This window comes from Thunnus albacares, chromosome 14 (assembly GCF_914725855.1).
Source record: "Thunnus albacares chromosome 14, fThuAlb1.1, whole genome shotgun sequence".
Lineage (NCBI taxonomy): Eukaryota > Metazoa > Chordata > Actinopteri > Scombriformes > Scombridae > Thunnus > Thunnus albacares.
In genome coordinates this window covers 9,872,170-9,889,285 of record NC_058119.1, presented here as the reverse complement: position 1 = coordinate 9,889,285, position 17,116 = coordinate 9,872,170, and the positions used below count along the sequence as shown (strand labels likewise).

The 17,116-nt window shown below is 40.9% G+C and overlaps 1 protein-coding gene across 3 annotated transcripts in view; it reads left to right on the top strand.

Moving 5' to 3' along the window:
* Positions 1-17,116, top strand: part of jag1b (jagged canonical Notch ligand 1b) — a 205,092-nt gene that overhangs the window by 153,262 nt on the left and 34,714 nt on the right. For all 3 annotated transcript variants that reach the window (XM_044372955.1, XM_044372954.1, XM_044372956.1), the window contains 3 exons: positions 3,531-3,587; positions 10,339-10,497; positions 10,776-10,854. In XM_044372955.1, the coding sequence (XP_044228890.1) occupies positions 10,831-10,854 (24 nt within the window). In that variant the 5' untranslated portion in view covers positions 3,531-3,587; positions 10,339-10,497; positions 10,776-10,830. The remainder of the gene's footprint in view (positions 1-3,530; positions 3,588-10,338; positions 10,498-10,775; positions 10,855-17,116) is intronic.

Sequence of the window (17,116 nt, the reverse complement as noted above, 5' to 3'; positions counted from 1 at the left end):
CAATACCCACATTATCCTTCTCTCCCTTTCTCTGCCTCTACTGATGTGCACCAGGCACTCTGTCTTGATATCCAACACACACTGTCAGCGTGTTATGGCCCCACTCAAGTGACTGTATAAATTCAGATTATGGAAGAATTATTCTGGTCTGTCTGGCAATTAAATACGCTCATGTGTGGCTTTCCAGGGCAGCCAGCCAAGCTCTCATCGGCACCAGTCCCAGTCCGATCTAATTCTACAAGCTCCTCCCTTTGTCTGTGGTAATAAAATTTTATCAGAAGGGAATGTGTCTCATAGGATTGAAACATCTCTTTCCATTCATGCTTCCTGCAACCTTCAGCACAACAGCAAAGGCAGAGAGGATCTCTTTTGGTCTGTGTGGCTGTGTTGGTAAATGCAAACAAGATGAGACCATCTCACAATCACACAAAAAATTATGTCCAATTCATATAATTGTTATTTAATACTCATAGTGGTTTATTCCCCTTAGAGATATAACGTTAAATTCTCTGTCCTGACTCCTCTCTTAGAGAGAACTGTCTGGTGAGTGTAATGAGCGGCTGGCGGTGGATGAAACACAGTAAGAATCTATTAAAGGGCCAAGTGGATATTCTGAGACATGGTGCAGGTTACCCATGGTCTCTGGGTGTGTAGAAGACACATGTTTATTTTGGAGTTGAGTGACAGTGAGCACAGCACAAGGCCGAGACTTCAGAGACGGGAGACATCACGTCAGAGCTCTCCTCACCACAGTGGGAGCCACTAACGAAGGCTTGCCCCCGCCGACACCAACTGCTCGCAACGCGCACACCCACACACACACTCTCACACCGTTGCCTTCAGAGGGGACCCACCACCCTACAGCGGAGCCTGGCACCTCGCCAGCGGAGAGGGAAAAGAGGGTTTTAAGTGCGGAGCCTGGCCCGGCCTCATCCAAAACGCAGAGACCACTTAAAACACATTCCTCCAGCTCTTTAACACAGCGGCTCAACAGCTGAGGTCCTCCAAACTCTGTTGAGCTGGTTGGGGTCGGTGTGCTGAAGGCTGATACAGCATGGGGGGCTGTGGGAATAAGCTATTACCTTAACCACAGGAAGTAGGTGAAATATGATACTCAGTCATTTCACTAAACCTCCTGATGTACGTGTTCATGCAGAAGATTTGTTTTTTTTCTTGCTAAAACCACATTTACACTTTTATTTATCACTGTCATCTCATTAACAAAGCTGGCAACGAATCATCAGAAGAGTAAAATTTGACAGATAATTAACAGTAGGACACAGAGAGTGACTTGTAATCAGAACAAAGTGATTACAAAGCAAGAAGCCGCCCCTCTGGCACACAGTGTCTTCATGCTTTTTATTTATGTACATGACAAGTAGAAGCTTGATCTATATGTACTTACCTTGCAGCCATACACATTGATACACCGACAGAAAAACATCACGCAAGCATTTATACTGTAGGTGTCTCTCTGTTACACGTGATATTCAGTCTTGCGTTGTACAAATGAAATGTTTTGTACGTCATTCATTCCACAATGAAAATGTGGATGATGATTATTGTAGGCTATTTAGTTAGCAATAAAAAAGTAATACATGTCACTTGAAAGACTGAAAGTTGGATAATGTTTTAGTTCTTAGTTTCTGTGCTTCCGCTGTGATGATAATAAATGTCTAGAGAGGACATTTTTTTAGGTTCAACATCTAATGAGCTATTACTTTTGGCCAGATAGATTCCTTCAAGACTAAATCCTTCCTCTGAATGTTTTTTTTTTCTTCAGTAAAGACACCAATGCTCCATTTGTAAAGTAAAGTACACAACGTACACATAGTTACAGCAAGTTTGGACTGTAAATGATTGTGATCATAAAAGAAAGCGCCCTTTGAAAACTCACATGAAGGCTTCAAATAGAACATTCCAGTAAAACACCTCTATTGCCACTGTTATTTTACTTCCTTATAAAACATCTGGTCTCACTTTGCGGTTGATTATTACAGAGCCTTACTTGTAGTGTCATGTCAGACCATTTAGTCACATGAGGACAAACAGAGAGGACAGCAAATTTCCATCTTGTTAGGGAACCAATCTAATGATCTGAGGTGACCATGGGGTATAAATAGCCTCTTCCATCGCTCACATGAACTCATAGTACATTGGCTATATGAAGGAACCGTTTCAACGAGAGCACATTGATGTTTGGTGAAAAAAAGGAGTAACTGAGGTCGCTATCTAAAAGAAAAAAAAAAGAGAGAGAAAGTCCCTCTGGTTAATCTGACAGAGGTGGTGGTTATTATGAGGAGGACAGATAACACATGGGAGCATGTGGAAAGAATCACAATCACAGACTCATACACACGCAAGCACAGGCACACAAACTTCCTGTCACAAACACTTATTCCACACACTTAAACACATGCATTATGAAATTTAACTCATCCAAACACATCAGCACTTTTATATCCAGCTTTACCGCACGACTCGCCTCTTACACAAACAAACTCTGTTAACTCTTTCTCCAAGATACATACTGTATGGTCATTTGCGGGCACACACACTGACACACTGGCCAGTTTTTTTTTTTTTTTCCTCCTGCACTAGAGCATGGACAGGCCAAAGCTCACTTTTCAAGAGGGGATGCTTTGAGTTCCAGAGGGGTGCACATGAAAGAGCAGCAGAATATAAAGGAGTGCCCAAGGATACACTGCAGCGCTCAATGTGAGGACAATTTAGCCCTGATGGAAAACCTGGATCAAAGGCCTGGCCTCCATAATTGCACATTCCCCAACAAACACTGTGCCATTTGAAGAGTGGGCCAGACCTCCGGACTCCTGAGACCTGTTCCTGTGCACAGACACAGGCAGCCCCATTCCTTTCACCTTGCTATGTTCTCTATCTCAATGTCTCGCTAAAAGATTAGAGAAATGCTTTCATTCCAAAAGTGCTCACGATTTCTCTTTGAATGTCAAGATACTGACCGAGGCTGAGGCAAACAGCCCTCCACGTTTCTTCACTGTTTTGTTAAAGGTCACCAAGTCATGGTTACCATTGTGGTGAGTCATGGTGAAAAATGACAAGATTCATACTTATTTTTACTTGATGCACTTTTACTTGGTGTACAAGCTCTTTGCTCTTTTGTGGGGTGAACCTTAGGTTGTAATGTGCATCACCAAAAAGGACACCTAAGTGTTTTGGTTACATAAGAAGCTTAAATTAATGACTGCTCTCCTCTGCTGAGTCTCCGAAATAAGTTCCTGCTTTCCGGACTAATTCTAATGATATTAGGATGATCTGTTTAAAATCATGGGTTTATCTTTATGAAGGAATCCGTTGTGTGGAGGATATAGCTCTCCTAGCTCCCTGTCCTTACCTGTAGGAGACGGCGGGACAGGAAATTGTTTTAAAACCAAAAGTTTCTTCCTCCCCTGAGCCCTGTCCGCACGTTTATTTTCTTCCGCATGCAGGTTCAGCCACCAGAATGCAGTTTCAGAGCTTGTAAATCTAACTTGGATATCTTCACTCTGCTGCAGGTGGGAGACCTCTGGATATTGTGGAATGTCTTGGCCCTGCTGCGAAGGAAACCATCGGTAAAAAAAAGCTATCTCTTAGAGTTGTAAATATTACAAGTCAAACGAAAAACAAAAAATGACAAGTTTTCATGCTTAAGGACTAATAGATTTTGTATTGTTTCTTAAACCCTTTTGGTGTAGGACATTTTCAGTATGTTTATCACCACAAATGGTAGAGAAGTCATTGACCTGGGTTTTTGTTTGGTCTATTGTTGTCCCACTGTGATGCATTCAGTAAGGAACTTCCTTTTGCGCTGTCACCATCCATTAGGATGGATGCGCTGATGTATGCACCAAATCTCTCCTAACACTGCACAGACAGCGGCAGAAAACCAGCGTGGTTGAGCAGACACTGACAGTTCTGTACAAGAGAGCCTGTGAGTGCTTACTCCAGGACTTCTGATGGTTTTATGTTGCGTCTAGACTTTAATAAGTGGTTGTGTTTTCCTGAAAGCACACCCCAAATCTCCCCTGAAAGTCCTATGGCGATGCTTTAGTAATAAAATACTATATGCATGTGTTGTTGAGCTGGACTCAAATAAACATGCTCCTAATAGACCCAACTGTGGTCAACCTACAGAAAGAGCCTTGTCATCACAAATATCACTCTGTTCGTGTGCTTTTTTTCTGTGTTTTTCTGTCTGTCACTACATTCTTGTGCATACTTTGAAGAGGTTTCTATTAAGTGGGTGTCACATTTGGAAATACTAAATGTAGAAAACATATAGAACATAACTGCTTTCATCCAAACCTATGTTTTTGACTTTTCAAGCCTGATTTGGACCACATGACTGTATACAAACCTGCAATTAATATTGGGCAACTGAAATCTGACCATAGTAGCTCTGGTCTGTTGTTTTTTAGCTTTAAAGGGAGTCAGTGTAATTTTTGAAAGAAGAAACAGCACTTTCTTCTTCTTATAGATGAAAAGTTGAACTTATAAACAATAAAACTCACCCTTTGCTCAGTAGAATTCACTCAGGTGTTGGTTTTGTTGGCACAGCCTTCTTTGGTTTGGTGTGACCAGTAGCTTATGGTGGCTAATGTTAACAAACTTTTGATAGATGTTACTGTTACTGTTTGCCACTCTTATGCACTTGTGCTATTGTTACATCAGGTTTAGCATTTATTATCATCCCAAAATTGTCACTTGTATCCATCATGGCCACTGTTCAGCTGGCTTTAATGATCATTTCAATAGTGTTCAGCTTTGGAAGAAGAATTATACAGATTTTTGACGAGTAGGATAAAGGTCAGAATACAGCTTTTTCTGTCAAAGTTCTTGTAAAACACAAATGTGATTATGTGTTTTCGTCACTCCTATTTTACAAGGACGACAAATGCTGTTTTTATTTAAAATTGTGTATGTAAAAAAAGCTAGTAAAATACTACCTGCCTGTTCCATTGAATTATAACCCTCCAACAGTAGTTTATGAATCACTTGGGCCATTAAGATCTAGACACACTGATACACATACATTTACCATCTGTGACTCACCTGTGATCCGGTCCGATTATACCTGCTAACCAGATGGACCATCAGATAGCTCCTCTCCCGGGACTCTGTAAGCATATAGGCCTAAGTCCCCCATTCAGTATTGACCTATCGTTAACCCGAGAGGATTTTCTCCAGTTGTCAGTGAAAAGCATTCGAGTGGGTCAGATTGAATTTCTCCTTTGCTGACATTCAAGTTCAAAGCAATCATGTCAAGTATGAAGAAAGGTCCAAGAAAATAACCAAATTTAAGAGCTGGTTTGAGCATTTTTCAAAAGAACCATGATGGGGATATGATGAAGCATAATGATCATTTCCTTGCCGCTCTCTGCTTTGAGGAGAAAAGGAAAAAAAACACAGACGACTAAGCATGTCCAAGTTTTATTCCTTCTTGGCTTTGGTAAAACCTGTTGAGGTGCTAATAATAAGACACAGACTGTCCACAGACTCGGTTTTGACAACTTCACAGTCTCCATTTCACTCAGAGGGTAGATCACTGTGGAGATGAAAGCAGGGAGGGGAAAGGGGAGGCCTTTGGTGTTAATCAGGTGCTGATTGGCAGCATGGGAGCCTTTAAGAGGTTGGAAAACCAGTGGAAAGGATTATTATCCCTGAACACCACTGCATTTCCTACTGATTGTTCAGTGATGGCACTAAGATCAGGTCAAAGATCTGGTTTCACCTTTATTCTCGTTTGTTCAGGGGTGTACTGGGAAGGAAATTCAGCCCTGGTCTTATCCGTTGGGACTGAGTTGGCTTGGATTGGTTGTGATTGGCTGGTATGCAGCACACTGTCTGCACACCCTGAATGACAGAGGTGTCACAGAGAGGGCTGGTCAAGAGACAGACAGTTGTGGTAAAAATTGATTTTTTGACAGTCCACTGGCCTAAATACGGATTTTTTGATGGCCCACCGGAATTTGTCCTGGTATGCCCAATGGCCAGTACACCACTGCCTTCATTGAGAGAGTGAAGGTGCATCACTCTTTCTACATTTCTTTACAGTCAGACTGAAATTAAAATTAATTTTTGCTAAGAAATCAATGAATATAGATTAATTGTTTGTTTTGACTTGCAACTTATTTAGTCCAATTTTTAACTCACAAAAAGAGGAAATTTTAATTTTATTTATTCTTCAGCAGTGATAGCCCTCCTATTTTAGCATTCTCCATGGGACGGGAACTTTTGGCTTCAACTGACAGTGATGTTACTGGTAATTTGGGTGGTGCGTATCTGTGTGGGTAGGCTCTAATACTTTCTTATCTCTTCAGTTAATGACCACATAAGCAGTTAACCTTTGGGGCCAACGTTGCCGTCCGTTGCTTAGCCCCAGCTGTGATTTTAGTTTTACTACCTATGTTACTCCATGACTCTATATGTTACTCAGTGTCCTTATATGAATCACGAGCTACACCCATCACACCTGAACCCATGAAAGAGAGACAGCTAACACTAGCTAAATCCCCGCCATTGTATGATTTGGAAATAACAACACTGAGTGTGCAGAAACTGTCAATGACAGGTGTTGAAAAAACATGAACGAAGAGTAACGTCTGGCAATCAGTCAATACAGGCTTAACAATACAATGGGTCCTCTCAAATGTTGAATGTTATAAAGGAACAGATGGTTAAGTCTAACTGAAATCAAGTGTAGTCATTCCTTTTTGCAGTCAAAAATAATGTCAATGTATTTTTTAAATTTATTGTAATTTTTTTTTTTTTTAATCATGAATAGGAAGTAAAAAGGACTCAGAGGAAAAGTCACAAATGTTTTTTGACTGCTCTGTGTTGATAGCAGGCTGAGTCGTGATGAAGGAGACAAAAAGTAAACAAACTAGCACTGTAGCTTACAAGCAATGGGCAGACAGTGTGTTGTTAGCAATGGCACAGAGTAAGGACCACATCAGCATCTAAACAGACGAAAGTGACATTTGCAGGTTACTTTACATACTGTTTAATGTACTGATGCTAACAGCTAATTAGCTATCTAGCCTGAAAACTGACATCAGTAGTGCACCTTTCTTCAGTGAATTTTTGTTTGGTGGCATGTGTCTGGTGAGACATTATGAAAGCTAATGTGTTTTTTTGTTCAAAGTCTGTGGCCCATGTGTTGTGTGCCCTGCCTATGATAGAATGGTGATGTTACTGCTAGTACGATTTGATTGGCTACCTGGTTCAATTCTGATGAATTAATGCAAAGAAAGGAATCATGAAACCGAAAAATGTTAAATATAAATTCTCCCTTTTGGGTTCTGATTTTTTTTCTTAAAGGAGAAATCTAGACATAATTTACAGAGCATACATGAATGCTGTAGCTTAAAAAACATGCAATTCAATTTCAGATGGACTTTAACAGTTAATAGCCACTGCTATGTAGGCTTGTTGAAAAGGGGGGAAAATGTCTTGTATCAGCGTTTGTAGGATACACAGTTTAACAGGCCACAAAACAGTGCATCTCCTTGCAACGCTGGCTCTCAGTTGTCACTTAACTGCTGCCATGGGAAACACTGACCCAGAGGCTTGAAGCTTAGACACTGTTTCCACAAATATGTTTTATCCTCTTTTGGAAAATCATGTACAACAGCTCATTATTTCCAGCACAAAAAGTAAGGAGAATTCTTCAGTGTGACTTTAAAATCCCGTCTTCAATACCTGCTGGTAAACAAATTTTAATCTTTACTAACATAAACCTACTGTAAAGACTTAAAAATATATCTTCCTCTGCTAAATCTCAGTGGGGAGGACAGGAGGATCTCACTCTTTCATACTCAGTCAAAGCCCCTCTCCAATAAATGTGTTCTCAAGATCTTTTAGGAAATGGGACACAAGTTGGCTAATTGGAGGGGCTGTAGGGGTTAAACACTTCCCTCAACGTTACAATCTGTCAGTCCACACCACTGCATGCTGGGACTAAAGCCTGGGCGTGAATGTGGGAGTCCAGCTGAGCCTTCCCAAGGACACTAAACTGTAGACACCCCAGAGAGGCTGCCCCTGCCGCCTCAGAAACTCACAAACCAGCTGTGTGCTGTTAGCCACACACACACACACACACACATCCATCTTCACACTCCTGTGGCTCTCACTGATGCCTTTTGAATTCATCGTGACATTACTACACTAAAATCTTATATAAAAACATGATTTCTCAATCACAACACCTCTCAAATGTAAAATTCCACAAATTGTAGTAAACACATTTCCTCAATAATCGCTGCTCCATTTCCATCTAAACTAATGTCATTCAAGATAGACTGCCAGCAGTGAATTTTCCTCTTCCTCCTGTTGGGGCCTCACAGTGATTGAACTCTCATTCGTGTAGCTTAAGTCTGCCTGTTTAACCCCAGGCCCTTACAGGATATGGCATGAATTACATGCACACACCACACTGCTTAGATAGTAATCTTCTGATAATATACAGCCAATTTCCACCCTGTTACATACAGCTGATTGGTGCAGAGTTAGTGGAGTAGTCCACGCCTCTCTCAGTCCCAATGGTACAATATATACAACTATACCCTTTCATCAAGACACTCTGCATAGTTCTCTCCTCCCCGCTAATCTATTTCCCAGCCTAATCATTGTTTCTTTTTTAATTAGGCAAACACAGTCCTTTGTATACACAACTGGTTCATTTGTAAATTACACTTTGATTAGTTTACCATTTAGATGTTGCAAGATAGCAATGAAGATGGCTAAGCAGGGAGGGGGCTGTTACATATTTGCTGCTGTCTTTCAACACAAAATGAGGGGTGTTTTCTGCTTTTGGCAGTTTGTGTAACCACTTATATGATTGGATTGCTCATTAATTCAAATTCTGTCACATCCCAACATTAATCTTGTTTTAACTGGGCTTTTAAACTGCCACCCTCAACATCTGTCTAATGATTTAATGTTGACATATTACACAGTGAGTTGTTTTTCTACCACTGATATATTCTGATACTTTGATGCAATGAATCGTTGTTATTCATTTAAACCAAATTAGTGCTACATGTCATATTAAATTTGATATGGGAAGGCTTGGGCACATTCAGTGAGGAGCATGTCTGGGAAGTCAGTCCATAAAAATATGCATATACTATTTTTTGTGTCTTTTTGAGACCTCAAATTATGGGAGTAAAATACTTTTTATGTGTAGGAAACCCCGATGATAAGCCAGACTGTTGAGTAAGCCCAACTTTTCACTGTCAGTCAGCAAGATCCTTATCGTTATTATCATTAGTTCCCCCCTGCCCTCTTCCCACCCTAACACACCACTCATCTTGATAAGCTGTCAACTTTGAATCAGCATCCAGCATCAGGCTGATGTAAAGAAACGTCAATCTTTGCTGCTTTTTTGCTTCACACTGCTTTCTGTGTATGTTATCGTGCTATGATTTTGCAACGCTGCGACCACTAGCCTCAATAGCCACAACCCAGCTGACTGCCGGTCACCACACCTATAGGACACACACCCACAGGACATGGTTTATGCCACAAAATATTGCAAACATTATCCACATCCGTGTGTTGGGCAAACAAATATTTCAGTGGCCAAAAAAATCCATCAACTATACAGTTAAATATTCAGAGGTTGCAACAAAATTGCAAAAGAGCGCCACTAGTTTTTCTGAAACTCTGGTTCCTCGTGATATACTGTTGCTTTTCTCCATTTGTCTATATGTTACCCTCATGAAATCATTTCTAATTTTAGTACTTTCTGGTTATACACCAGGACAAAACAAGACAGAGAATGTCTTGCCAATCTGCAAATCTTAGAGAAAGTTAAAAAAAAAAAAAATGCACATAGAAACAGGTGGAAACTCCCTCATTCAAAAGAGATTTTATGGCCGACAGGGGAGTTAGAAATATACACACAGAGTCACAGAGGCACAGATCGTTAATGTCAACTTAAAATTATGTTCATAATCAACTAACTTGCATTGACGTTTTGTGGGAAGCTTAACGCTATGATTACATGTTTTATTGTCATGCTGAATTCTCAGTTGTTTAAGAATGTAACTTTTCCTGCATCGGAACAAAACATAGCCAATAAATATAAATCAGATAGCAAATACATGTCATCTCATACATATTTGGCAATGGAAACAAGGGAATTAAAAATAATTCTTCCTTGAGAGTTGATGTAATATAATGTGTAGTAGTCCTGTTTATTTCTTTTACTTTTTCATTCTTTTATGGTCGTCTTTCTTTGAGTATATGAATAGTTTGACACAGTGGAAGGATGTAGGCCAGCTGTGGTTCTGATCCAGTCGTTCACTTGTGTGGGTCCAGACAGATCAGTGTGAGGGAGGCTTTGCTGCTGAAAGGCTACTCCACCTAATCCCAGGCTGCATTACTCAACCGGTCCAGTCAAACAGCACACAGACGTGGGGACTTCCCCTTTCCTCTAAAGACGTAGAGGAATACTGTATTGCCTCATACACCACTGAGGTAATATCATTACTTCAACCAAATGCTGCAAAATCTAACCTGAATATTGTCTTAAGAGTCCAAACCACATGGTGTGAGAGTATATGTAAAGTCAAATTTCTCCTAAGAAATTTTAAAGCATTACCATAATACTTGGACTATTGTAGCATCTGAATTAATCTCACGGTGCAATGTAACAATGTTTTCCCTGATTGTAACATTAGTCACCAACAGAGCATACTATCTTGATTCTTGCAAAGAGTATTGAACAATGCTTTAAGTCATCTTCATGTTTTTAGATACCAATCAAACTTTCTTGAGGGGAATGCATCCATCCATCCATCCATCCATCACATGGGTGTGCAGCAGCTCCATGAGGTATTGTCTCTTGCACGCAACTCTAAAATTACTGCTATCCACAGTTATTGGCACTCTTTCAACAGCTTCAGGGTGTTGAGGGGTGTCATTTCTAAAAGGCTCAGAACATTGTGGGTAGCAATCTCCATATCTGTTGAAACATGGCTCGGAAAATGCAACACCTGTCATCGTATGCAATTCACAGACGGTTAATTGAATGTAAGTGCGGTTCATTTACTTTATTTTTAGGTTAGTAACTTGAGAAAAGAGGTGAGAAGTCACAGTTCGAACACTAATCTTGATGATTTGGACATATCCTTTTCTTTAAGAAGTGTGATTGGATGAGGCTGTATGTACAAAAATAAGGACACATGCAGGTTAATTGTACTTCAGTAGCTCTATGAGGAGAAGTGAGTGTGTAAAAGTACAAACTGGATCTGCGTTGACATATTTCCCTCGATAGATAAATATGAACTTGAAGCAAAGCGTTGGGTCTATCTCTGAAAACAAACAGGGCCATATATTTCACTTGGAATAACAGAGATCAGCTGTATCAACACTGGTCCTCCTACTGCAGCCAGCCACCTCAAGTGAGAAACCATCGAGTCTGAGAACCGTCCTCTGACCGCCTTTGAACAGACATGAGGCAAAGCCATTGTCATTCAGCTGAGTGGAATATTGAACTAATCAGGTTTTGATACCAAGTACTGCAATCTAATCTAATCACCATGATCTCAACAAAATACTGTTTACTGGAGGAAAATGTTCTGACAAAATAAAAAAAAAACAAATCTACAAACAGACACAGCTGAAAAACACTTTATGGCTGCTGTGATTTGATGGCAGTATTATGTTAGCAAGGCCTGCCTAACTTTGCACTCACAAATAATCTAACTGCCTGTTTGCACTGGCACAGCTGTTTGTATTGCCTTTGTTCAGCTGTCTGTGCACTCCCTCCCTTTCCCCAGTCTGATAACATAATACTCTGGGTATGTTTCTAAAGGGTCATAAAATGAGAAGGAGCCGCTATCTACTCTTTGATTGAGCAACACCAGATTTAAACACATCCCATGAACCTGGAACATTTTACTATCCAGTGTTTTCTCTCTCTCATACATCCTGAAGACGTGGAGTGTGCAGCAGAGTTGAAAGGCTCAGAGAATTATTTTCTTTTTAAGGCAAAACTCACCCATAAAGACATTCAGATTTGTTGAGCCTTTGATGTTTAACATTTGTCACTGAATAACAGTGAGTAGAGACAGCAGGCATGTCAGAGAGCTATAATCTAAAAAAGCTACAGCTCACACCTGAAGAATGTTGTCCATAAAATTAATTTACATTATCAAACACACTTTGGAGGAAACATAAGGATGCCCAGATTATGTTTTTTGTAACCTTATCTCTAGACAAGAACACTGATGTTGAACAATTTGCTTTTTTCCCCCTTTAAATCCATTGCAGTGTTTTAAAAGTTCTTGCTTTATCCAAAATCTATGCATGGGAACGATAGTCTTAGGAAAGATCCAAAATATAAAAATAAGGTTGAGGTATGGTTAATGTTAGGCAACTAAAACACTTTTAAAGATTAAGCAAAGGAAAAGACCAACCCAACTGCACGTACTATCCACCTCTCTATGCTTCTTCCACTGTTGCCACTGGATGTTTGCAATTGATGTAAAGCATGAGGTGTGGTATCGTCCAATATGGATGTATTTTTTAGGGATACTGGGCTGTTTTTTTTAATCCTTTAAACATGTTGAGTAGATGTTTATATTGGGCGTATTGTTCAAATGTTCACTGCCAATGCAAAAATAGTTCATGCTGAACATGTCTGCAAAACATTAATTGTCAAAGTGTTTTGTTTTCCTTACAATATCCAATAAAATTATGTCAACTAGGGTATGATTAACCTTTTTATGGTAACGTTTAGGCAACTCAAAGCACTTGGATGTGAGCACAGGTGGGTCCATCTGCTGGGCATTTCCACCTGATGCACCTCCGACGGTGCCATTGTGCCAGCTGCACGGTCGTCAGCCGAGAGCCACCCTTCACTGATGTTTCGCTCCTTAATCCCCAAACATCTCAAGGTGGTAGAGCAGCGTCAAGGATGTCTCCCTACCACCCCCTGCACCCAGTCCTAGGATCCTTGCTTTCCCCACACCTTGTCCTTTCTACAGAGCCAAAGCCAGAAGCTCCCTTGTTCTGCCTCCTCTTTGAGAGCCTTCCTCAGCTTGGAGCCAGTAATCTCAAGAGACTTCAGGAACCACTGGCTGGATGTTCCAGTGTAGCCTCTGCAACCAACTTCCACTGGATTGGTGAACATCCTCCACCCTGCTTGTGAGCACACAGCTTCCAGCTCTGTGTACTTTTCCTTCTTTCTCTTGAAGGCAGCCTCCCTTCCTTCTTCCCTTTGAACAGTCAATTCAGCCATAATGACTGTCCTAGTAGAGGTGGACCAGAGCATGATCTCTGGCCATAGAGAGGTTGTGGTGATCTCTTGTGGGAACTTCAACTGGTGGTCAAGGTCTCCTCTCATGTTCCCTTCGCCTCTGGGTGATAGGAGAGACCACTCCCTCATGCTGCTGCTCTTAGCCTCACCCCCTTGCCTGACAAACTGGATCAGCCACTGCGATGTTACTGGGTTGGCCCTGTTTGCCTCCAGCCTGCGTGCATCCTGGATTTCAGCAAGCTTACACAGGACCTGGTCATGGCGCCATCCATACCAGCCCTGCGTCAACGCTTCCTTGCAGCCAGAAAGAATGTGCTGCAAGCTCAGGTTCTGGGAGTTTCAGAGTTGGCAGGTCTTCTCTGAGCCATACCAGAGGTGCAGGTTCCAGGACTGAGAAAGGTATTGTATGTGACCCTGATAAGGAAGCTCAGCCTTGCTTGTAGCATCCTCCTCATATCCGCCCACGTAATGGCCTTGTTGATCACAGCCTCCCAGGTTGTCCAGCTCCCTTGTTGCTGTTGGCTCACAGTTCTGATTTTATAGCTCTCCCCTTCCATCTTCACAACTTCAGAGATTACAAGGTCTTTCCTTTCCTTCTTTGTGGCTTTGGACTACATCTTGGGTACTGTTCCCCATCCAAAACCAGCCCTGCCTGGCTACAGCAATCCAACAATCTCCTGGTGTTTCAGTCGGATAAGGTTAAGGTTAGGGAGAGATCATGGTCTTGGTTAAAAATTTAATAAGTCAAAGCTGACTTGAAGCACAAGAGAAGCAGTGACTTTTTCTATTTTTAACCAAACCTAACAACATGTGCAAAACAGAGAGCAAACTCCAGTCTCTGTTGTCTGTGTTTTGTACCAGCCCCTATGATTTCTGCTCAGTACCTGGATTGGAAAAAACATTGCCAGAGAATGGAATCTTGGCAACAATTACTTTTCCTACAAAACATGTTTGGAAAAGTAAATTAGCCGTATGCATTAGAGTTTTTAGATTCACAAAAATGTCTTTTTATTTCATGAAGGGTCAAAGAATTGTGACCCAGCAGATGCACCTTTGACTTCACAAAATCACTGTCATTGTCAAGACTGTCTGGTCATCTGTGTGCCATCAGTGAAGCAACTGCATCAAGTGTTGATTGATGACAGTAAACTCTATATTAGAGCCTGTCTTGTTTCAAGCTTTGGGAGCGAGTTGATAATGTACACAAATCTAGACTAAACACATACAGTAAGGGTACAGATACTCAAACTTAAGGAGCTGTAACCCTCATGCAAGCATTACAGCGTGCTTAGTCACAGACCTGCAGGCTGTCGTCTGGGGGGGCTCTGTGTTTTGTTTCCATCATCAAAGCTATTGGGTTTGGGGTCTCCTCTCTCCGCCTATCACTCAGCAACACTCATGGCCACTCGGACCCTGAAATTTTACCCCGGGGTGCTGAGAGGAGCGGGCGGAGGGGCTAAAGAAACGCACGTCTCCCTGGCCTTGCTCTGCACTGCCGGGGGTCACTTCGCCATTCTTCTGTTACACAAAAGACTTCTTCAAGTGCCTGTGTGACAATGGCCTTTAGATCACTGGAGCGTAATGATTACTGGTTAACGTGAATGCACTCTGTATTAATTGAGCCAGAATTAATATGAAGTTTTTAGTATTTTTTATAAGTTGGCAAGGAAACTTGTTAGTAATGGCCAGTAACCATGACTTAACGTTCATGTTGTCCTTTATTAATTCATTTTTTACAGAGCAGATATTATTGCAGAGAAGTATAGCTAAGACTGAAAAGACTAGGACTCATTCTGAGCCCGTTAATGAGCACAACCTCTCACTTTCAACCCTAAGAGCTAACATAATGTCATTTGCAAGCTCCTCATAATGAACGTGCACAAACCACATGTCCACAATAGCACTGAAGCCTGATTTCACAAGACAAGCCTTTAACTTAGCACAAAGGAATGTCAGATGTGCTGACACAAAAGATCTCCCTTTTTTCTCCTTGATTTACATAAAGCATAATGCACTGAGGGAGATGGGACATTCAAGTATTTGCACACCACATTAAAATGCATTCAGGAATTCTGATTAGGCCAGAATGAAAAACGTTATTTATCAAATAAAAAGAATTAAAACAAGGTTTGGATTCTATGGTTTCCAGACTGTTTTTGTTTAGCCTTCATCATAAACAGAGTTAGCTGTGTCTGTCAGTGAATTAAGAAAACACTGGGCCCCTTCTGCTGTGCCGACCCCGTTTCACAGATCCTGTGAGACTTGCCAGCGGTTCGCTCTCTTTCAGCACAAGTCGACTCGGCCAGTGACAGACAGGCACCCTCATGTCAAAACACTGTCTGCTGCTGCCAGCCTATAGCCAGCCCCAAGACAGCATGCAGCAAGGCGCAGTTACACCGTCACCCTCAACATCAGCAACGTATTTAAGCGCACTTCTCATGTATCACAACACATGCAATTTATTAAAAGAACATGATGTCTCATAAATGTTAGCAACAGTCCAGTTAATGGTTTCACATTTATACTGTTAAATGCTTCGTGAAGATCCTCCTTGCACTTTCATACAATACCTTCTACTACCCTTTCCAAAAAATACTTTCACTTTGTGCATTTTAAAACATTAAGTCATTTTATCAACAGGTCTGACCATGTTTTTCTTTTGCTGACTATTAACTTTGCTAATCAATATTTTAATCTGATCCCCCCCCCCCCCCCCCCCCCTCCCCATTTTCTGCTAGACTTTGCATTGGTGTTTTGGACCATTTAGTATGGTGTAACCACAAAAGGACAGGACCAGGCAGAGATGCCAGTTTGTCGCAAACGGACACCTCTTCAAAGGGCCGCGAGTCTGCCAACCATACAGAGGTATCTTCTTTCTGAGCTGAGTTCAAAAAGCAAGACTCCCTCTCACACTTAAAGCTGATCAGACATTTTGCCTGACAGTGCTATATATAATGAAATAGCAAGATGTTTTAGGCCTGTAGACACTTTCAAGAGTTGATGCTTTGCATAATTTAAGATAAATTAATAAAGCAGGATACTGCTGACCATTTGCAGCTCTTCTCCTGGCATTTTCTTTGTACCTGTGTACTTTGAAAGCAACAAAATAGATGCAACTTTTTCCCTGAGTGTCTGTTTTATTCCCACTTAAACCACTGGAATGCTCTGAGGTAGAAAGAAGGAAATTATGTGCCTGAACGTTCCCATTTCTCACTTTTCATGATGTCTTGGATGCAGCGTGGTGGTGCACAGAATTTTCCTGCCTTCACAGGATGTAGGAAACAAAATTTAAGAAGCCAACATGTACAACTGCAGAAACATGAAAGATTTCGAGAATATAAAGAAGTTCGCCATTTTTTATCTTGAAAAAAACTTCAACAGTGAGAATAAAAAGCAGCTATAAAAAAGTCAAAAACTATGTCAACCAAGTTATGTTAAGGTATTATTTGTTCTTTGAATGAGGGCCTCTTTCAGCGAATGTCTATGATTAAATGACATTTAAATGCATTTAGGTTTAGCTCAGCCAATAAGATTAACAAGAACAAGAACAAGAAAGCAACACCAAAAAAACTCAAGTAATCTAATATTCCAGATAGTCTAACCAGTTAATTGTTTGTTATTTTCTGCCACAAAAACAAAACAAGCAGCATTCAGACTACAACCCAATGAACAAAATTGATAATTTGAAAAAAAAAAAATTAAATTACATATTAAAGTATGTTGTCTGTATGACACCCACGCATGCATTGCCTACATGCTATTTGTCATCATGCTGTGTGGAAAATATTGCTCTACTGACAGCTTTATGACTACTTCACACAGCATATTGAGAGT